Genomic DNA, 23,136 nt, shown 5'->3' with positions numbered 1-23,136 from the left:
GTGGTGGCGTCGACAGTTGGGGCTCCACACGACCAACATCGCACAACATCGGGATGGCATCGTGACCATCATCGAAGGCAAAGGGGTTTTTGAACCAGTAGATTTTGTGTTCGGATGGATGGAAAGTTGAATCAAGAATTTGTGCAATCCAACAAATCCCTAAAACATCGTAGGGTTTGTGATCATGGTTGCGAAAATTAAGGGAAGTGGAGAAGAAAACGCAAATAGAATCAGGTAAAAGCCTCAACGTGGTAACATATTACGGAATTTACACTAGTGCATTTAGGAGCATTTACATCGCAGTATATGCCTCGGTTCCTGCGGACCCGCTGCATATAAGCACGCGGTGGCAGTTTCGTAATTAAATTCATCTTTTATGCCTCGGTTGTCATACTAACCGAGGCATATGGCTAAAAAAAATTTTACTCACGCGTTGACCCATATTTTAATTTATTTTTTTTTTACGGAAGCAATATGCCTCGGTTCTCTTTTAACCGAGGCAGTAGAGACAGGTAAAAATTTTGACCACTGCGTTGACCCATAATTTGAAATTCTTTTTTTTTACTGAAGCAATATGCCTCGGTTCTCTAATAACCGAGGCAGTAGCGAGACAATAGGCCTCGGTCAGGCGCCCACCCGAGGCAGTAAGGGTACCATATGCCTCGGTTTCGAATAACCGAGGCAGTATCCCTTCGTAGGCTTAAAAAACCCCAATTTCTTCGCGACCTTCATCGTCTCCGATTTCTTCTGCGAGCCTTCACCATCTTCGGCCAGCCTTCATCTTCTCCGACGACCAGCACCGCCGTCCCGCACAGCTCCCACCGTCCAGCACACCTCCGACACACAGTTCCCACTATCCTGCACACCTCCGACGCTCCAGGCCAGCATTTCGTCGCCTGCACCGCACCGCACCGCCCTTCTTCGACGACCAGCGCAGCTCTGCGCCACCATCCCGCACACCTCTAATGCACAGCTCCCACCATCCTACACACCTCCGACACTCTAGGCCATCGTTTCGTCGCCTGCACCGCATCGCCGCGGCTTCTTCTTCTTCTTCGACCAACCACCACCGTAGCTGCACCGTGGAGGAGCCGTGCACTGCCACCGGAGCCGCTGCGTGTTCTTCGAGCAACCATCACCAACGTCCACTGCGATTCTGTTCAGTCTGCCTGCACCGCCACTACACGCACCTCGAGGAGGTTCTTCCGTTGCCGCTGCCATTGCCTCCATTCAATCCCCTGCTCCTTGGTATGTTTATTTTTACGATTTGGATTGTTTTTGGATTCGCCTGGATTTAATTTTTTGGATTGTTCGAATGTTCTTATATTTTCAATCTTGAATTTGAGATTATTAAAAATATGGAAGAAATTTTGGATTGTTTGTACTAGGAGATAATTTGGATCCTAGGAGTTAGTATGTATCAATTTCATGAGAATTTATTTTAAACTTTTGACAGTGTTCACATACTATTCGTGTTGTCCGACTGTGGGTACAATTGATTCTCCTACGTTGCTACTCACATCTCACGCTCCAGGTTCTTAATTTTATTATGAGCTTATAATTGTTTAGTATATTGTTTATTTAGTATGTTTATTTATTTATATTTTAAAGTAAATCAATTTATTTTGTTTGATCTCAAATTGTCGTTGCATGGAGTTAGCCATAGTTTCTCGTTTGAGATTGAATACGAAAATTATTTACTTGTCTCCAAGTATTTTTGTTAAAGAATATGTATTTTTTTAAAAGGAGACAATACTAATAATTTAAATGTATTCAATCTTGAATTGTCCGGTTGGACAGTTTAAGAAGATTAATCACTTTTTAATAGTTTATTAGTGCATGTCTATTTTAATATACATATCTCAATATTCATGAATATTTGTCAATTGTGTTTTGTATTGATCTTTGGATGCATATTTGACTGTGGTTAAATGGCCATATGCCTCGGTTAGACCAGAACCGAGGCAGTAAAGTTAACTTTCTGTCGCGGTTAAAATAGACCCGAGGCAAAAAGTATATTAAATTTTTTTTTTAATTTCTGATACTCATTAGGTCTCGGTTGTGCAAGAACCGAGACAGTAAAGATTAAATATGTCTCGGGTTGTAATCGAGGCATAAAATACTAGCTTTTTACCTCGGTCGTATATGCAATGGTTGCGGACCCGAAGCCAAAAGCTGAAAATAACCGCTGTCATTTTCCTTCCTTGCACTAGTGTTAAGATATTTAATATAATTTTAACAAACATAAATGCTTTACATTAATACGATTTTTCACCCACCTTAAATATTTTGGTTCTTATTTTAAAAATTATTTGTTTAAGAATATTGTTATAAATTATTTTAATATTATTATCTCAACTGTTACTTTTAAAAATGTCTCTTTTATAAACGTGTTACTTTTAGGTTAAAAATTATTTTATATATGAATGTTGATTAGTAAATATGTTTTCATTATGTATGTTGAAAGATTGTTATATTCGGTATGGTTATGGTAATTATTGATTAAATTTTTCGTTACTCACATTAAATAAGGATATACTTCAACTATGTTTTAAGCAACTAACTGATTGTAAATTTCAAATAAAACACTGAGCTTTAGAGAATGTACGGTGTGAAGGATCTAGCCCACAAACATTTGTGTTGAAATTAAATAATTATTATTTGCAAGATGGTTTTTTTTTTAATTTATATACGTTGATTTATAAATAAATTTATTTCGATGAATATTATCATTGCTGTATATAATTCGAGTTATATTATGCAGATTAACCTTCATTTTGTAGCTGTATTCAAAGTTCATTCATCATATTTAATTCGATTAACTTCGAGCTCGGCTCGGGGCGGTGAAGAGTCGTTAAAGCGATAAACCTCCAGCTCGGCTCGGAGACGGTGAAGAGCCGTTAAAACGACAAACCTCGAGCTCGACTCGGGGGCGGTGAAGAGCCATTAAAGCGACAAACCTCAAGCTCTGCTCGGGGTCGGTGAAGAGCGGTTAAAGCGACAAACCTTGAGCTCGGCTCGGGGGCGGTGAAGAGTCGTTAAAGCGACAAACCTCAAGTTCGGCTCGGGGCGGTGAAGAGCCGTTAAAACGACAAACCTCGAGCTCGGCTCGAGGGCGGTGAAGAGCCGTTAGAGCAACAAACCTCGAGCTCGGCTCGGGGGCAGTGAAGAGTCATTAAAATGACAAACCTCGAGCTCGGCTCGGGGCGGTGAAGAGCCGTTAAAACGACAAATGTCGAGCTCGGCTCGGGGGCGGTGAAGAGCCGTTAAAATGACAAACGTCGAGCTAGGATCAGAGGCGGTGAAGAGCCGTCTAAAGCGATGATTAAAGCTCGACTTAGGGCGATGAAGAGCAGTCTTGATCAATGATTCTTGCAAAACCAAGACTTCTTTTTTCAGCCTTTACGCCTCAAATACTGATGCTCAAGACTAGGGAGTTGTCTACCGTCCTGGTCGTCCAAGGCCCAACCCGATTCATGAAAGTCTACGGGCCTAGTTGATATTTTATTAAGATATTTTTATATGAGATATATTGGTCAGTTAGTTAGGATATTTGTAATTGTTTTGTCTATAAATAAGATATTAACCCTCAGGGTCAGGGGGAATTGTATTTTCTGACCTTAGTGTATTCTTTATTTCACGTTAAGTCAGAAAGATTCTTAAAATTTTGTCTTCGGTAAAAAATATTCAATTTTTGACCGGAACAGAAATCATATATATTGATACGAGCATTTATTCAAAGACCTATCAAAGGTTGAATTCAAATACGTGTTGTTTGGAGATACTTCAAATGTTGCAGTGAAAGGTTAAGGTACAATTTGGTAATTGCAAAAGGATGGTCGATGTTGGATAATGATATGTGTACAATGCACCATATCTTAAAAGCAACACTCTAAGACAAGGCAACTTATGAAAAAAGGTTACTCAATACTCATAAAAGAGCGAGTATTATATTTGAAGGATAAGTTTGGATAGAATGCACAAGTTAACATGAAGAAAAACCAAATGCGTAAATTGGATATGAAGATCATTCGAAAAAAGTGCTTAAAAATTTGATGTTGAGGAAGTAGATTTGAGAGTTCAAGAAAACAAACAAGGCAAGACTGAATTTGGTGATAAGGAGGATGCCCATATTGTTCAATTATATGGTAAATACCATGCTAAGAAAGAAAATGCTAATCTAAATGTCATGCCAAATACCCATTGATTGGGGATTAAAACAAGCAAATAAAGGGCAGTGAAAACCCAATTCATGATTGTTGCTTTCCATTGAATTTTATCGATCTGTGGGTGAAATTTTATTTTCTATGGACCCAGACAACCATTTACCCATTCATGTGGTTGAATCAAGTTTTGGGAAGCAAACTAGTAAAGCGAGTAGTGATAGTTTAAGTTTTAAGTGGTCAACATTTTGGGAAAGGAGTTATTTATGGAAGACATTATCAATGGAATCAGTTGATTCTTTTGAAGAAGAGGAGCTTGCTATTTAGAGACTATCAATTGCAAAAGGTGATTCACAAAACAAAATTAACAGAGGTTATAGTGGCAATGTAAGTTTACAAGCAAACTTATAAAGAAAGGAATATGTTTTCCATGAGCAACGTTTGACACTTTAGCAAAATGTCTCAAAATTATAAGAACAATTGCAAGTTGAAAGGGATCTTAGAGCTACAATGGAAGTAGGTTTGAGTATGTCTTCAAGATAACCTTCTACTTAATGCAGCAAGTCAAGATCAAGTTGCAAATATCGTCACAAAATTGTTAATATTAGAAGAATTTTAACTTAGTTTGAAATACTTAAATTGCATCAAGAGGATGATAAAGATGTTTTTCTAATAACTTAGATGTGTTGTTAGGATGCATTTAAGGTTAGAGTGCAACCACAAAATAAATGTTATTTAGTAGTGAAAGCTTATACAAATTCTGGTATCATAGCACTAATTAAAGGTCAATTAAAAAAAAAAAATAGGTGTAAGTTATTTGAGGTGTACTTAAATACGTAATCGTTATTGTTTATATAGATAATATTTTTTTTATCAATTTTGAACGAATTGTTGAATTAAGTGAGAAAACCACTTGTGATTTAGGTGTAGACACTAATAGTTGTATTATCAATATCCATAATCAATCAAAAAGTGGATCATGATCCTAATGAGAAAATTTGTGTAAGAATCTATCAAAAGATTGTCCTCGGATTTTAAGAATGAAGATCACGAGGTGCAATCTGAACAATTATCAACAAGGTTGGCAAAACAATCAAGCATAAAAAATATCATATTATTATGAGAAAGTTGTATATACAAATACTAAAAAATTGTATATACAAATACTTGACTCCTTTAATTAAGAATTGTAGATAAATTATTTTTGTTTTTTACAATACTCTAATGTGTTATTGTAAGAAAGATTTTTGGTTTTACTTTATTTAGGTATTTGCAAATTTTTGTTTATTTACATTTCTTTTTACGTATGGTTAGTTAATTACACCTTCACCATTGTGTATAACAAATTGTTTTTAAAAATAATTGTATTTATAGTTATGAGATTATTTAACAAGTTGTACCTTCACTTAACAAGTAATATCTTACCAATCTTATTGATATTGAAATATTCATTTAATAGGTATCTATGTAAATATAACACAAAAAGTTATATTACTATATTGTTTGGTAATACAAATTATGTGTAACAAATTCTTTTAAAAAAATGCATTTCATTTACAGTAATAAAATTTATAGCAATTTGTAGCTTCACTTATTAAATAAATAGTTATACTTTTTATAACTAATTATAATTTCAGTATCACGTTTACAGTTAAAACCCAGCTGTATTTATTACCGATATATATCTGATTAGGTAAACCAAAGAATAATGTTGTAAGCAATTCAAGTTTTTATTATTCAGCATATTCAACTTTGCATGGTCATTTAACTAATTCAAATATATTGATTACATTTTAATAATTTGAATTAACTAATAAGAATTTATCAAACTCTAAAGTGGTAAAAGTAATCTTAATATCATATTATCGATGATGAAATATTTTCGAAATACCTATCTATATGAAAACATAAGACAAAAGGTATATTACCATATTGTGAAGTAATAAAACCTATTATCTATTAAATTTCATCCAACTGTTATTTTTTTAGAATTAAAAAAAAATCAAAACAAACTGTTCAGTCGAAAACTCGATGACTAACCTCATAAGTCAACCAAATTCAGTAATAAATGAGTCAAAGTTTGATTGTGCAATAATCTGAAATGAAATTTTGTTTGTCATCCTTTTATTTTAAATTATTTTTAAATAATAATCACAATAAATAAATATAATTTTAAATAAGATATAAATTGAATTTTAAAATATTAATAACAACAAATAAAATGGTTTATAAAATCATAAAAATTAAAAAATTAAGTGTCTAAACACACAACAACAATTTCAAACATCTTAAAATTTAACAATAAAACATATAATTTTAATACAAAATCAGATATAGGTTTTAAGATGAGACGAATCTTTGTATCGATACATTTCATGTTCAATACTCATATCATTTGTGTATCTGCCACCTGTATATCCCTACCATGTCACTATTTGGAAGGTTGACACGTACCTACAAAACAAATAAAATAAAAGAGTAAATAACAGACCACTATTTTCAAAATTACCTGATAACATTTAATTACCTGATCAAATTTCCAACTAAGAGTAGCATCCCTAGCCTTTTCCAGCAATTTGCAATGCTTTCATTTCTTTTTGTTCATTGAATGTAATCCCAGAGTCACTCACTAAGTATTTCCATATATTCCTTCAAGTCTACATACATGAGGCAAATCATAAAACCAGTTCTCCACCATAACAAAAATCACCACTCAACACAAAGACAACAAAATTATCATCATCAAACCACCGTTTCATTACACAAGTAGAAATTCAAATATCTCGAAAGTCTAACTCAATCCAACAAAATTAATTTGTAAGATAAATTTTTATTTATTTATATATTATGAAATTGTTTTATCTCTAGTTGATCTAAGACTTTCAACACACCTCTTCACACCGAGGTATATATATTTCGTACGTGAGTCTAGAAATGAGAGATCCAATAATAGTCTGAACTAATGGGTTAAACAGAATGTCAAAAAAATTTATTAGGATAGACTTTTTTGGTTTTTTTTTTTTCAATCCGATTCTAGTACGATGTTAAAAATGACACTTTAAGTCTAATTAAACCCCACCAAATCTGGTAAAATAGTTTTCATCTCATTTCTATACTATAAAATTGTATTTATCTCTGATTAATTTCGACTTCCAGCACCCTCAACAAAACCCCAAACACACACAACACAATTCAAATTTCGACCGACTAGTAGCATTCAGTACCACAAGCATCACATTAACAATGATCCATTAAAATTCCAATGTGGTTTACTAGGAATATGAACTGAAAACCAAAACTTGATGACCTGAAATCTTGACGAAGGTACTAACCAGTTGCGACCGCGAACTTCTTCTGCACTGAAAATGACGACCAGCTGAAAAACAATATGATAAATGATTGAGTGGCCAGGCGCAGATGCGTTAGTGGCAACGAAGTCAGGGAAGACGAAGTCGAATGGCAGAATATGGAGGATCGAGAAGGGGAGGGATCCAACGAAGTCGTCATTATCGTCGTTGGGAAAAAGGGAAACGGCATCGACATCATCGCTGTTGAAATCGGGATCGTTCTCCCATTCCATTGAAGGTAAATGAGTTGTGGTTGCGATTGATGCATCTTAAAACCGAACATAAACGCTTAACATCTCAGAAAATTTAGGGAAAGAGTGTGATGGTTAAGAAAAATTGACAAAAAGTAAAAATATTTCTAACCATTTACTAAACCGATAAAAAGAGATAGCTAATAAAAAATATTTTTTTAGTGTTAATAAATACCTAAAGAAACTAAAGGCCACAGCAGAGGTAGAAAAATGTCAGAAATAAAATATGATAAAAAATCTATAAGACCATTGGAAGTGGAACATATTAAAAAAATAAGAAGAAATGAAAAAGTTGATGGAGCCACTCCAAAATGGAGTAGAAATGCAATATAAGACACATGAAAACGTGAAATTTGCAATAGCAGCAATACCCTGTGTTTGCATTGATGACTTTTTGATGCCTTTGTGTTTGGTACAGAGTGTTGTGTGATTGTTCTCTTTTTTTCGTCATCAGGTGATCCTCTCTTGGGTTGTATCCCCTCCTTTTTACAAGCATTAGATATTAATTAAGTGGGTTTTATTTTAATTAATTCTATTTGCAGTTTATTTCTTTTTTTATTGTAAAAAATAATTTAATTATTTTTTTATTAGTTTATATAATTTTATATAGTAATTAGATTTATTAAATTTCATGAGAAATAAAATATTTATTAAATTTTAAAACGTTAATGAAATCTAATTGATAAAATTTAAAAATATTTTACAAAAATATAAAAAGAAAACAAATATTCAAATTATCAAAATTTAATGAATTTTTTTATACACTAATAAAATTTATAATACATTATTTTATCAAAATAACATAAACTGGTAATAATATAATTTTAACATAGATCTTTCATCTTTCTCATTTTAATATATGTTGGATAATATATAAAAAAATTCATGACAATTACATTAAATTATTATATTATAGTTAATAAAATTTATTTATACAATTGTAATGATAAAATTACACGTATGATAATAAGTATTAAAATAAAAGTAATTATATAAAAAAAATCAAAATGGTATTCTACATGATAAAAGTAAACAAAAAATAAAAATATTAAAAAATATCAAATGTATCATTGAATGAAATCACACATAAGAAAACAATTGTATAAGTAAGGGTATGATAAGATGAAAAATATCTTAGAGATATGAGAAAATTTTTCAAATACTAACAGTTAATAAATGATAGGGATGGCAAAACGGATCAGTCCGACCCGTTTTGGCCCGGCCCGTTCGTGGCCCTTCAAACATAAATGGGCCAATAATGGTAATGTGTCCTGTATGAGACATGCTAATGTGTCAGGCCAGACTGGTCCGTTACTTTTTATTTTGTTTTTAATTTTTTAATTTGTTCTCAAATTTTTTTATTTTTAAAATTTGTTTATATTTACGTACAACTTTATATTTAAAGCATATTTAATCATGTAAAATATTTTGTAAACAATTAATTGATTAGTTAATGTTTTTAATTAGATAAATAAAAATAATTATTGAATTTACATGTTATATTATTCTATTATAACTAATAATTATAACTTAATTTGTAAGTGTTAATAATTTAAATCACAATATTATTATATATTTATACATGTTTTAAAAAAATTATATAAAAAATTATTTTTTTTTAAATTTTTAATTGGAAAAAAGGCCAACAAGCTAGGACAAGTTGGCCCGTATTTTAGTTCGTCAAATTGACGGGCTGGACATAACAGGTCAGAACTAACTGATAAGCTAAAATCTTTAACCCAACTGTCTCTTTAAATACGAGCTGAAAGACTAGCATGTTGAGCTCATACCGTTTTACCTCCCCTAATAGTTGATAGATAACGAAAATTATTTTAGCAAAATAAAAGAGTTGTTAAAATGAAACAAAAACTAATAATAATATAATAAAAAAATAAATTTTTTATATTACGTAGTAGATAAAAATTTTATACTATTGAACACTTAAATTAAGAGTCTTAATCATTTTCATGTGAAAAGAAGTATTCAATAAATATAAATATTAAATAATATATAAATATTAATAAAAAAATTATTATGTAGTTTGAGTAAACATTTTATTATCAACTTGTATTTATTTTTACAATTTAGTAAAATTATATAATAACCTTTTATTAATCGCAATTTGTCGTATGTTAAAAAATAGTTTATCTCTACGATAACTATTTGAAAGATAAATAATTAATATTACACGAGAAGAACTGAAAGATTATAATATCATTTAATTATAAGTTATTATATAATAAATAATAAATTTGTTATATTTCGTAATAATTATCTTAACTATATTCGTATTATAATGATAACCTAACAGTTGATGATAACGAGGTATGGTATGTTATTAAACTTACCATAACTGATTAATAAACTTAGATGATTTGGATAAAAAATTTAAATGCATTAATGTTGCAAAGATTTATTTATCCCATCGTACAATTGGAAATGAGAATAATTTTTTAAAAGATAATTTAAAATAATTCAGATTCAAGAAATCTAGGATGTATTTGAATTTGAGAATGAATTTAAAGGTAAGTGAGTAGATAAATTTAAGAGGACGGAACATAGACGAAGATGATGGTGTTATTTGTTTTAAGAAATAGATGAAAAAATTTGAAATTAAAATTGATAAAAATTTGTAAATAATTTGATAAACATGATAAATATAAAAAGAATGTTTTAATAGATTAAAATATAAAATTACAATTTTGTCATTATAGTTTGAATTATTATAAAATATATTTTTTTAGTTGAATTTAATTTAAAATATAATGTCAATGGTTAAAAATAATTTTAATTTAAATATTATATTATAATAAAATAAATAAATGTTGTATTATTATTCAATATTATTATGTTAAAATGCTTTATATTTGATTATTGTATTATTAGTATTATTATTATTAAGTATTATACTTATTAAGACACTCACATCACAACTCTAAGCTTACTACATCAAACCTAATGTTCAGTTTTAAAGGCCTCACTCACCAATGTTTAACCAATCCATCAGAAGCAAACTCATGCGCAAACTGGTTTAAATAAAAGGGACACATTGGTAACTTCACCATGTATGAACCGTAAATCATCCCAAATCTTCTATGAGGATGAAGATATAAACTCAAATCAGATATCTGCTCCCTTTAAATCACTTCAAATTCATTGAAACAAACCGAGGTGATACTCGCTCTCAATCGCTCATCAACAGTAAATACGTCGATACAAACACACGCTTAAAGTTCTTTGTTAGACTTGAATGAAAGATCTTATGGACCTGTCCATAATAAATTTTATATTGAATAAAAATTATACATACATGATTTTCCTGTTTCAAATTTCAGAATACTTCAAAAAATTGTTGATATGTCTTCGTTAAGTAACAGGGATCAAAATTCTGCAACTGAGATAGCATCACCTTTTCTCAAGTATGTCATCTTCAGCTATTGATTAACCTTCTATCGTTTCATCATCTACCTTTACCTTCTTTCCACCCTCCACTCTTTGTCGTTTCACTATCTTTGATTTACTCCCATCCTGGGGCTTTTGTCTTCGGACTGCAGAAACAGAAATTAAAACAAATGTATAACATCCAAGTAAAGAACCAATAAGCATAAAACTAAACCCTAAACTACAACCAACCACAAGTTAAAATTATTACATCAACTAAAGTCTGATCATCGGATTTGGGATGCAGTGAAATGAACAGAAACTCCCAAATTAAACCAATGCTTCATTTTTATTAATAATGCCATATTATACAAGCTATTTTATATATAAAATTTCTCGAAGAATTCAAGGGTTTGCATCCTCCTTGAAAGAGCATTCCCTTCTGTTCCAATTATTCCTCTATTTTATGTAAGGTGAAATGATACGCTCAAAAGCCTCGTCTTTTGCCAGCTCTACCTACGTAATTACAAAATCATTCTTCCTCAAAACAGATGAAGCGCAACTCTGACCGAAGGCATTCAAAAGCACTGGTTAAGACTATAAATAAATAATAACAGTAAAGGTCATAGCTTAGGCTCAAGGGAACCTCAGAGATGTTCGTAATTCATATTCGATATACACACAAGCCGGTAATTCTATATTTCTACTACACAGTAATAAACTAATTTGATTGACAACACCAGATTCTTTTTTCCAACTTAGTTTTAATTTCCTTTTAAGATTAAGAACATTATGAGCTGCATAAATTATTGCGATAAAATGGCTTTAATTGTGAAACAATCCTCTACCTTAAAAAGACATGAGAATGACAATATGAGAAAAGATGATTGGGAGATGATAATCGCTTAGCTGATTCATGTATATATGTATGTACACACGCGGGCACACACACACATATACATATACATATATGCATGAGTTCTTACATCAGAAATACAAACGCAAAATATAAAAAGGCTACACCTAAGACTCTAGATAACAAATAGATACTACAAAATACCGCTTTTTGGCTTTCCAATAGTTGGTCAAAATATGTACCAAGTTTATAACATATAAATTGAATTCGAGAAAACGTCTCAAGAATTTGGCCAACATGCTAATCTCTTGAAGCTGACAAATTGAGTGCAAATTTCCTTGGACAACTCCTCTTGAACAAAATAATAATAATTCCCCGTGTTAGATTCTCACAAAATACAGGATCGGAGACAATATGAGTAGTTGTTTGGTTCTCACGAAAAACAAGATTGGTTTTGTCACTCAACAAGCTGCACCAGATTCAGTGCTTGCCAAACATAAGGATGGTGGCCGACAACAATGGATTGTGGTGGGTGATGGTTTCCTCACTATACAATGACAAAGCGAGATCAACCTCCTCTTATACCAAATTGACAGTAATTTTTATGTGATTAAAGTATGTATCATTGTAGTAAGTATCGTACGATTCACGATACGAATTGTACGATACGATACGATACATCCTCTCCGCGATACGAATCGTTCGATGTATCGTTTTTACTCCCGAATCGTAAACGTATCGTACGATACAGGTGCGAATCGTAAGAATCATAATTCGATTCGCGATACAAAATTACCCCCAAATTAAAACCCTAAATTTTTCCCCCTGCCAATTTACCCCCAATTTAAAACCCTAAATTTTCCCCCCTTTATTTTATTCACATTGAAACTCTCTCTCTTCCAAACATATTAACATTAACGAACTCGACCTCTCAACTCTCGTTCTCGACCTCGACTTTCGACCTTTACTTGCACTGTGGTGGTGACGAGGTGGTGCTGTGGTGGTCGCACGGTGGTCGCGCGGTGGTCGCACGGTGGTCGAACGGTGGTCGCGCGGTGGTCGCACGGTGGTGGTTGCGTTTCGTCTCGCGAACGCATCTTTTCGTCTTCTGTTCGTGTGTGCGGTGGTTCTGTGGTGGTCGCGCAGTGGTTCTGTGGTGGTCGCGCGGTGGTCGTGCCGTCTTCGCGCGGTGGTTGCTGCGTTTCGTCTCGCGAACGCCTCTTTTCGTCTTCTGTTTGTGTGTGTGGTGGTTCTGTGGTGGTCGCACAGTGGTTCTGTGGTGGTCGCGCGGTGGTTCTGGTGGTCGCGCGGTGGTCACGCGGTGGTTGCGTTTTTGTGTTGCGAACTACTCTGTTCATCTTCTGTTTGTGTGTGCAGTGGTTTTGTGGTGGTTGCGGGGTGGTTCTGTGGTGGTGCGGGGTTCTGGGCAGGGAGGTTGTTTTCATATTTCTGGGTAGGGGATTTTTCATGTGCAGCTGCTGAACTTCAAACATGAGTAAGTCGAAAAGGGAGGTCGACATTACTTGGAATTACTGTGACAATGTTCCACCAAATAGGCTACAGGTTAAATGCAAGTTTTGTTCTCACACTTGTTGGGGTGGTATAGCAAGAATGAAACAACACCTTGCTGGAACAAAAAAAGATGTTATTCCATGTTGTAGTGTCCCTGATGATGTGAAAGATATATTTGTGAAGATGCTAAAAGGTAAAGAAAAAAAGACAGAGGATGGCAGCTTTGATTGTGGAGGAGACTTATCAAGAGAGGTGACAAAGGGAAAAAATGATCTTCAACAAATGACAATCAATGCAACATATAAAAATAGAGAAGATGTAATCAGAGAAATTTGCAGCTGTATTTATGGCAATGCATTGCCATTTAACCTTGTAAGGAGCCCTCTTTTTATACAAATGTTGAAGGCTGTTGGAGAATATGGCAAAGGATTAAAACCTCCTTCTTATCATGAGGTAAGGGTTTCATATCTGAAAAAAGCTGTGGATAATGTTAAACAAGGTCTAGAAAAGTATAAAACTGATTGGGAAAAATGGGGATGTACATTGATGTGTGATGGATGGACGGATGGTAAAGGAAGATCATTGACTAATTTTCTTGTTAACAGTCCAAGTGGGACTGTTTTTCTGAAATCTATTGATACTAGTGATGTCATTAAAGATGGGAAGAAAATGTTTGAGTTGTTGGACAGCATGGTGGAGGAAATTGGAGAGGACCATGTTGTCCAAGTAGTTACTGATGGAGCTTCTAACCTTGTGGCAGCGGGAAGAATGTTAATGGAAAAAAGAACCAAATTATTTTGGTCCCCATGTGCAGCACATTGCCTTGATTTGGTTCTTGAAGATATTGGAGAGCTTCCAGTCTTTTACAATACTATTAGCAATGCAAAGAAAATCACCACATACATATATAGGCATACATGGGTCCTTAATTTGTATAGAAGCTACTCTAATGGAAGAGAATTAGCAAGACCCGCTGTCACACGATTTGCTACTTCTTTTCTCACATTAAATTGTATTAAGCAACAAAAGAATGCTCTTAGATCAATGTTTGCTTCAGAGGAATGGGCTACTAGTCCACATGCTAATAAAAGTGAGGGTAAGCAAGTTATGAATTTGGTGTTGAGTGATGGTAGATTTTGGAGATCAATCACCTATTGCTTAAAATGTGTGATTCCACTTGTAAAAGTGTTGAGGCTTGTAGATGGTGATGCAAAACCAGCAATGCCATACATTTATGAAGCAATGGATAGAGCAAAGGAGCAAATTGCTGAAAATTTCCAAAAGATAGAAACAAGGTATAAAAAAGTGTGGAAGATTATTGACACTAGGTGGAATTTGCAACTACATAGGCCTCTCCATGCAGCAGCCTATTATCTCAATCCTAGGTAATGCATATTTCACCTAAATTTTTCCTACCAAGTACCTCTATTTTCGTTCTTCTCATGTCATCAATTTATTTTTGTTGTGTTAGATATCACTATGACAAAAATTTCAATCCGGATAGGGAGGTCTTGATTGGTTTATATGAAACATTTGAAAAAATGGTTTTGGATGTTAGCACAAGAGTTACAATTGATCAACAACTTGAAAAGTTCAAGGGAGCTAAGGGGCTTTTTGGAATGCACATGGCAATAGCTACTAGAAACAAGAAACAACCTGGTAATGAAATTACTCTCATTACCACTTTTATATGATTTATAATTTTTAATTACATTAAATTATAATTCAATACTTCTTTATTTTGATAGCTCTTTGGTGGGAGAGTTATGGAGGAGAAGGTAAAGAGCTACAAAAGATAGCCATGAAAATTTTGAGTCTCACATGTAGTGCAACAGGGTGTGAAAGGAATTGGAGCACCTTTGACCAAGTTCATACTAAGAGAAGAAATAGATTGGAACAGCAAAGACTAAATGCTCTTGTCTATGTCAAGTACAATCTCCAACTTGAGTTGAGACAAAAGAGTAGAGAAGAGAAGGGGGAAACTTATGATCCCATATGTTTGTCAGATATTGAATCAGATGATGAATGGATTACAGAAAAAGAAAATCCTTGTTTGCCTATTGATTCGTCATGGATGGATATACATGAGTGCTTTGATGATGAAGAGGGAGCTCCAAATAAAAAAAGGAAGAGAGGTAATTATTTCTATTCACAAGTTGAAATTTGAATGTCAACAAACTAGAACTAAACTTTATTTCTTTTTCTTTTGCTAATATAGGACCAAGAAACTTAAATGCCAAGACCAATAAAAAAGGAAAATCCGTAGTAGGAGATGAGGAGGAATTTGAAGACATTAATGAAGGAGAAGAACTTTCACTAGAAGATGAAGATGACTTAAGTGATGTAGATCTTGGAAATGATGATGATGAAATATGAATGATTTAGACTAGAATGTTTTTTTGAGGTTCTTTAGGATCCAAGCAACAACAACACTTATTTTTTGGATGGCTATAATGCAACACTTGTTTAGTAGCATATAGCCATAGTTAAAGAAATCTTAGGCAGCAACCACAATGTTTTTTGAAGGCTGTGTTGCTGAAATTGTGAATCTATGTGGTATATATACATTGGTGAAATTGACTATGACGTTGTTTTGTTATTAATTGTCTCTTTGCATATTTATATATCTTATATATTTAAGTATATGTTACATTTTTTTAATGTTTATGAATCGTACGATTCACGATACGATACGATTCACGATTCAAAATTTAAGCTCTCCGATACACGATACGATTCACGATTCAACTACCATGGTATGTATGCGTGCACACAATGGAAAGATATAAAAAGACCACACCTAGGACTCCAGGTTAGAGATAGGTACACCAAAAAACAGCATTTTAGCGCTCCCAGAGTTGATCAGAGGATAAGTTAACCTATTATAACAAAAAGCATATGTGAGGATTTAGTATTTACAACTTACATCTCAGACTTGTTCCAGCAAGGCATGTCAATCTTGACCGTGTGTTATATTCAGCTAATGGTTTCTCTCTAGCCACCATCCGAACATCCCAGACACGTATACTGCCATCAGATGATGCAGATGCCACTAGGTAAGGATCATCATCCCCCGTAGCACCATCAGTATCCGTAAGCACAACAATACCTTTGACACGGGAAGTATGCGCCTCTTCCAAGCAATATGCAACTTTTCCAGTCTTGATATCCCATGCTGTTATACTTTTGTCCTCACCACCAGTGTAAAGAAGTCCATTCTGCAAAAGGAATAAAATAATTTAAAATATTGAAAAAAATCAGAGTTAATTACTTGATAACTCCACACAAATTACAGAGATAGTTCACTCCACCAGTCAAACCGGCTATCAGGGAAAAAAGTTGCATACTAGTGGAAGAAAACAGCCATATCATACCATACATACTTTGACCAGCCCCAATTACAATATCATAAACTTCAAAGAAATATTTTCTTAATAGACGATTTATATTACATGAACACTGATCTTCCAACTCTTGATTGACAGTAAGAGAGAAAATTATATAGGAATTACATACACATCCCACCTCATTTAAAATCCAGAACTTCCTGCATACCGGTTGTGTCTGTCTATATTATAAATAGTAGACCATTAATTCATCCTTAAAACATACAACAAAGCATTTGATTACAGATTACTATGTAATCAGCACTCCTCCAAAAGGCAAGAATTAACATCAATCAGCAATGGCAGTACCAATATTTTCCTTTCTCCTTTATCATAAAAATCGATGGTTATGAATTCCTTATCCGAGAGAACATTTCTTCTTCTTACAAGATAGAGAAAATGCATCATTAACATACAAGAGAAATTAGCAGCACCGAAAGAAGAAACAGAGAAAATAAAAATAACCAATGAAGCAAACTTGATGTTCAATGATAATTCGAGAAAACAGAAAAAGAATTTGAAGAAGCACAAACCCTAGCAGGAGCAGCGCAGAGAACGGGCTTGGAACATTCCAATTCGAACAATATGCGTGCATCCTCGGTCTGGTGGACAGAAACCTTCTCCTTCGCGGCCATGAAAAAGTGGTCGCCGGAGGCATTGAACTTGACCAGAGTAGCTTCCTTGTCGAGGCGCAGGCAGCAGTTGCGGCGGCCGCGGACGAGGTTGACGACGGCGAGGCAGTTGTCACGGGCAACGGTGAGGGCGCGCTCACCGGAGGGGTGCAGGGCGAGGTCGTTGATGGCGGCGTTGCGGTGAACGGAGAGCGTGGTAAGATGGACGAAGCCGTCGGCGTCAAAGATGGAGAGGGAGCCAGCGGCGTCGGCGGAGATGAGGTTGCGGGGGAAGGGGAGGTTGGGAGGGGCGTAGAAGGAGAGGGCGGTGACGGAGGCGGAGTGTTGGTGGAGGGAACCGAGGGAGGAGGCGGCGGAGAGGTCGTAGAGGTGGATGGTGTCGTCGTCACCGCCGGAAGCGACGACAGAGCCTGAGACGGCAACGGTTTTGATGGAGGAGAGGTGGGAAGGGTAGGAGAAAAGAGGGGTTAGGGATTGGGATTGGGGCTTTAGGGTGAGACCCCAGATGAATTTCTCGTACGAACCTGCAACCAAACTCATTATTTTCCTCTGTAGTAGACACTCACACACACTCCTCTCGCTCTTCTTCCTAAAACCCTAGGGGGTTTTTAACCACTATCTCCTCTCCTTCCAACTATGTGCTACTCTTGTTCCTTCAAATCAAATATAAGTCATAAAAAACATTAATCGGGTTCAAACATTTTGAAAAGAAAAATCTAATTTACAAACCATTCTATATTTTTATTTATTAACGTTTCGTTATTGTTCTTGCTTTCAATAAGTTTAAAATTATTTTATTTTATTTTTCAGTATAACAAATTGTTACACTTCTTTTAATCAAAATGTTAATTTTTTTACGTTCAATTATTTGTACATATTAAACAATACAATGTTTTAACTTAAATATCAATCTAAAATATTATTTACCAAATTATTAAATTTTAATATAATTTAATTTAACTAATGGACATTAAAGGTGACATTGGAGACAAAATATAATCTTAAAATTAGGTAAATTTTGTTTTGTACCATATGCGGTATATATACATACATACATATATATATATATATATATATATATATATATATAAGGTTTAACTTTACTAGTATTAGATGATTAGGCTTTTTTAGATTAATTGAAGGAGTAAAAATGTAATTGATGATGTAATTTATATTTTAAATAGATTGTAATTTGTAGGTTGACGCACGGTGTTACGTTGGGTTAATAAACTATTTTTTAATCTCCTTTAAGAGATAATTTTAAATCTAAAAATTTTATATATATATATATATATAAACTCTTTTCAATATTAATAAAACCAATATGATGCACTATACTTGAAAGTGAATACGTATATAAATTCGATACTTTATGAAATTTTACCAATATTTAACAATAAAATATTTAATCTATAAAATAATAATATTTTTATGATAAAAATAATTTATAATTTTTTATTTTGATAATATTTAATAAATATGATTTTAGTTAGGATTCATACATAGTTATTATGTTTCTAAAGATTTATATATATATATATATATATATATATATATATATATATATATCCGTACATCATGGATAAAAATAATTTAAAATTTCAAATATAATAATTTGATATATAAATTAACACATATTTTAATAAAATACCATCACCTTTAATTTTTCAAAATATATATATTAAAATAAGTCAACCACATAAACATAGTTGGATTTAGAATTATCCGCCTTTGAAAAACTGATTTTGCAATTTTCATAACATTGCTTATTTATGAGATGACCAACCTATTTCGTAGACGGAAACAAACATCATGTTCACTCTTTTTGTCAATAATCATTTTCTCCAACTCAAAAAATTTACCATCAAACAACCTAAAATCCAAGGCCTTTTCAAAATATTAAAGTTTAGTCAAATTATGTTAGTTAATAAGCTTTTCAGAGAAAACTCACATTTGGGGCAGTTCTCAGAGTAGACAGCATCCCATATCCTTCTTGCAGAAGCACCAGTGTAACCAGTATACCTTTCAGGATTCAGTTGAAGATTCACGTACGCCATCTCGTCTGCAAATGCAAACACGGCTTTCAATTGACATGCTTATTTTTCTTAGAAAAAAGTTGAATACATCATAAAAAAATTTAATAATTCGAATCATGTGCTGCCACCTGTTTAAAAAAAAGTTAAAAGGCACTTTTACTAGAAGTGAATACTAACTACACTGTCTGCTTTCTGATACTGAAAATCAAGGGCTGATCAAGTTGAAATTTAATCATAGAAATATCTTAGCAGATCAAGATATCAAACAAAACCACTAAGAAGAGAGCATGTTACCTAAGTTTAGTTAAGTTAACCCATAACCTAGTACAATATTAATAACATTGAGTGAAGCTATTGGTTTGTTCTGTGACAGGTACCACTTCCAGTAAGATCACAAGCATGGTTTCGTGCGCGGCACATCACAATCTTTGTTAAGCCTGGAATATTAATATGGATTCCTCTTCAAATAAATATGGAACAAACATTTCAGGCTCAAACAATATTAAAGCTTAAATCTTCAAACAAAGACTTGGTCCGGTAGGTTCCCACTAGTTCCAAGTCCAATAGGCATTTGATTGGTCCTTTCTTTACATGCGAACTGATTATCTTTGATCGGTAGATCCTGTTACTGTTGGATGTAGGGATTTTGCATCAATCATGCAGTCCAAAGATCACACCTTCATAAGCAAGCAGGGAATAAACTCAGTTTGCTTGCATTGCACCCACTGCATGCAGTAAGGGAAATTATTATCATTAGCCCTTCAACAGTGAGGTCATCCTAGTCATGAGACCATACATGAGCTCAAGGTGTTACTCTTTATTCATTTGATTGCAGCAGCGGATGATGTCTGCAGGCTTTTCATGCTGATCCCTCCAACCAGACAAGAAAATTCATTTGATGCTGCTTTCAGACTTCTTTCTAGTCAACCACCAAGTGAGAGTTTTTTGACTGTCCAATACAATGCAAGTCAGATGACAAAATAAATCTTTTCATGTACAGCACCAGCATAGAATCTCTGGACAAACCGGGTGTTCATTCTACGCTAAATCGATCTATCAACTATATCAACACAACTCAACCTGCCAATTACTATCTAATCTTTCGTCACGCAGCCTCTCCCATGCTCCTTCCATCAATGCTCAAATCAAAACTAGGAGAACCCTTTTGCTTCTCACTTTCAATCCAGCTGGTGCCAGGCATCTTCTTAACCCCTCGTTCCTCCATCAACCTCCTGATCTCCTGGGCCTCGTTCCACCGGCCAACTGCTCTATAAACATTACTAAGCAGAACATAACTCAGATGGAATTCAGGCTCCAACTGAATCATCCTTTTCGCAACACGTTCAGCTGTGATATAATCCGAACACTTAGTGCAAGCTCCAAGCAGAACCGCCCAAACCGAATGATCATACCTGCAATCAGCAGCCTCAAGCAAAGTCTCAGCCTCATGTATCAACTCAGCCCTTCCAAGAAGATCAATCATGCAAGTGTAATGCACCACCCCAGGCCTAATCCCATACTCCCTCTTCATCAAATCAAAATACCTCCTCCCATCATCAACCAAACCATTATGACTACACGCAAACAGAACATTCACAAAACTGATCCCATCTGGCCTCACCCCCTCCTTCACCATCTCCTCAAACAACTCCAACCCCTCTTGCCCTCTCCCATTCTGCGCAAACCCCCCAATCATGGAGTTCCATGTGATCAAATTCCTCACCTCCATCCTCGAAAACAACCTATATGCAAAATCCACACTCCCACATTTCGCATACATATCAACCAAAGCAGACTCCACCACCACATCCCTCCACCCACCCTTCCTCACATAATGACAATGCACCTCCTTCCCCTGCCTCACCGTAGCCAGCGCCGAACAAGCACGAATAATCGTCCCAAAACTATAAACATCCACCACCCCCCACTCCCTAACAAGCCCAAGCACACTCTCAGATTCACCATTGTGACAATAAACACCAAGCATAGCAGTCCAAGACACCCAATTCCTCCCCTCCAACCCATCAAACACTACCCTCGCACACCCAACATCGCCGCACTTCCCATACATATCCAACAAACTACTCTCCACAACCACATTCCCACGCATCCCCAAAGTCACAACCTTCCCATGCACCTCCCTCCCCATCCTCACCCACCCCAAGTGCCCACAAGCGTTCAACAGTGACCCGAAAGTGAAACCATCAACCTCCAACCCCAAACCTCCGTCGTGCATAACGGAAAACAACCCCACGGCCTCCCTAAACCTGTCGTTACGCGCCAACGTGGAGATACAGGCCGTCCAGCAGACGGGGTCCGGGTGGGGCAATTCGTCGAACACCCTGCGCGCGTCGTCGACCACGCTGGTCCTCCCGTACATGTCGATGAGCGCGCAGGCCACAACGCAGTTGGAGTGGAAGCCGCGAGTGGCGACGATGCCATGGAGGGCCTTGCCAAGGGGGAGGTTAGGGAGCTGGGAGGAGGCTTTGAGGAGGGAGGAGAGGGTGAAGGCGTTGGGATGGAGGCCGAGGCGGAGCATTTGGAGGAAGAGGCGGAGGGCCTGGGTGGGCTGGGCTTTCCGGACGTAGCCGGAGATAATGGAGGTCCAGGCGATGACATCTTTGAAGGAAAGCCCGTCGAAGAGAGTGCGGGCCTGGGAGAAGTGTGGGGAGAGTTTGAAGTATAGGGAGAGGAGGCTGTTGGCGAGGAAGCGGTCGGCAAGGAGGCCCGATTTGAGGACGTGGGCGTGGAGGAGGGTGCCATGGACGAAGGAGTGGGCTTTGATGCATGCTTGGAGGAGGGAGGCGTAGAACACGGGCTTCAGAGAGGGGTTGAGGGCTTGGGCTTGGGTGAGGTTGAGGTTGAGTTTGAGGTTCTTCATGGAGTGTTGGATCAAATGTTGTTCATAGATAGTGTGGAGAAGCAGGCACTCTCAGGTGACTTTTCCAACCATGTCATGGCCGGAACAAACCCGGCGATTAATTAAGATAGGATCATTTTGACTATGATTTATTATTTACAAGGAAAATGATATTTACAACGTTTTATTAGAAAAATTTTGACAAAAAAAAATTCTAAAATTTTATTATTTAATTTTTGTAATTTTCATACAAAAAATATTTGTCGAAAAATCATTTTTCAGGATTGTCCCCAATTATTAGTGGATTTTGGTTTCAGTCCTCCATCTAAAGATTGATCAATTTCAGTTCCTGACGTTTTGAATTGCATGGAATTGGTCCCTAATTTTAAACTCCGTTAGTATTAACTAACATATGACTAAGGGATAGTCACGTCAGGATCCTGTTTAAAGGTTTCTCTTTAGTTACAATAAAGACGTGGTTATTGGTAGGTTGTTTGTGGGTAATTTATGAAATCCTAAAATTTTAATTTCAGGATTGGAGAGGTTGCAAAGATTGCAGATCGTATTGGTGTGAGCAAATCTTAGGTAACAAAATTCAGTTTTGTTGAGCGTTCTATAGTGATGAATAGCGGAAGCAAAGGATTGGATTGTACATAAAGGAGTAGTGGTTCGAAAATATGGCGTAGTTGTGCGTCATCTTCATAAATAGCAT

The 23,136-nt window shown here is 35.1% G+C and overlaps 3 protein-coding genes and 1 long non-coding RNA gene across 4 annotated transcripts; 1 reads left to right on the top strand and 3 right to left on the bottom strand.

Moving 5' to 3' along the window:
* Nucleotides 1–6,463: 6,463 nt before the first annotated feature.
* On the bottom strand, nt 6,464–7,877 carry LOC114164836. The gene is made up of 3 exons (XR_003599603.1): nt 7,496–7,877; nt 6,691–6,820; nt 6,464–6,617 (listed from the first exon to the last, which is right to left on the bottom strand). It is a non-coding gene; the product is annotated as an uncharacterized LOC114164836 (long non-coding RNA).
* A 3,013-nt stretch (nt 7,878–10,890) lies between these two features.
* Nucleotides 10,891–18,107, bottom strand: LOC114163105 (p21-activated protein kinase-interacting protein 1-like). Its single transcript, XM_028047192.1, has 3 exons — nt 17,430–18,107; nt 16,437–16,728; nt 10,891–11,309 (listed from the first exon to the last, which is right to left on the bottom strand). Exons 1-3 carry the CDS (start codon nt 18,066–18,068, stop codon nt 11,203–11,205), a joined length of 1,038 nt encoding a protein of 345 aa, XP_027902993.1. The 5' UTR covers nt 18,069–18,107; the 3' UTR covers nt 10,891–11,202.
* Nucleotides 14,993–16,430, top strand: LOC114163106. The gene is made up of 2 exons (XM_028047193.1): nt 14,993–15,169; nt 15,259–16,430. The coding sequence occupies exons 1-2, from the start codon at nt 15,052–15,054 to the stop codon at nt 15,675–15,677; spliced, it is 537 nt and encodes a 178-aa protein (XP_027902994.1). The 5' UTR covers nt 14,993–15,051; the 3' UTR covers nt 15,678–16,430.
* Nucleotides 18,108–20,587: 2,480 nt separating the features above from the next.
* LOC114163104 (pentatricopeptide repeat-containing protein At1g03540) lies at nt 20,588–22,551 on the bottom strand. The gene has a single exon (XM_028047191.1). The coding sequence runs from the start codon at nt 22,443–22,445 to the stop codon at nt 20,670–20,672; it is 1,776 nt and encodes a 591-aa protein (XP_027902992.1). The 5' UTR covers nt 22,446–22,551; the 3' UTR covers nt 20,588–20,669.
* Nucleotides 22,552–23,136: the final 585 nt, after the last annotated feature.

Source organism: Vigna unguiculata, chromosome 9, assembly GCF_004118075.2.
Source record: "Vigna unguiculata cultivar IT97K-499-35 chromosome 9, ASM411807v1, whole genome shotgun sequence".
NCBI lineage: Eukaryota > Viridiplantae > Streptophyta > Magnoliopsida > Fabales > Fabaceae > Vigna > Vigna unguiculata.
This window is presented reverse-complemented; position numbering and strand designations above follow the sequence as displayed.

What these genes read in the sequence shown, in the direction of transcription:
- LOC114163106 (XM_028047193.1), top strand. Translation starts at nt 15,052, where the DNA reads ATGGTTTTGGATGTTAGCACAAGAGTTACAATTGATCAACAACTTGAA. An exon ending in TAGAAACAAGAAACAACCTG is followed by an intron (nt 15,170 to 15,258) that starts GTAATGAAATTA and finishes TTATTTTGATAG; the next exon opens with CTCTTTGGTGGGAGAGTTAT.
- LOC114163105 (XM_028047192.1), bottom strand. Translation starts at nt 18,068, where the DNA reads ATGAGTTTGGTTGCAGGTTCGTACGAGAAATTCATCTGGGGTCTCACC. An exon ending in TCTGCGCTGCTCCTGCTAGG is followed by an intron (nt 16,729 to 17,429) that starts GTTTGTGCTTCT and finishes TTCCTTTTGCAG; the next exon opens with AATGGACTTCTTTACACTGG. An exon ending in TGCTGGAACAAGTCTGAGAT is followed by an intron (nt 11,310 to 16,436) that starts GTAAGTTGTAAA and finishes CTGTTTCTGCAG; the next exon opens with TCCGAAGACAAAAGCCCCAG.
- LOC114163104 (XM_028047191.1), bottom strand. Translation starts at nt 22,445, where the DNA reads ATGAAGAACCTCAAACTCAACCTCAACCTCACCCAAGCCCAAGCCCTC.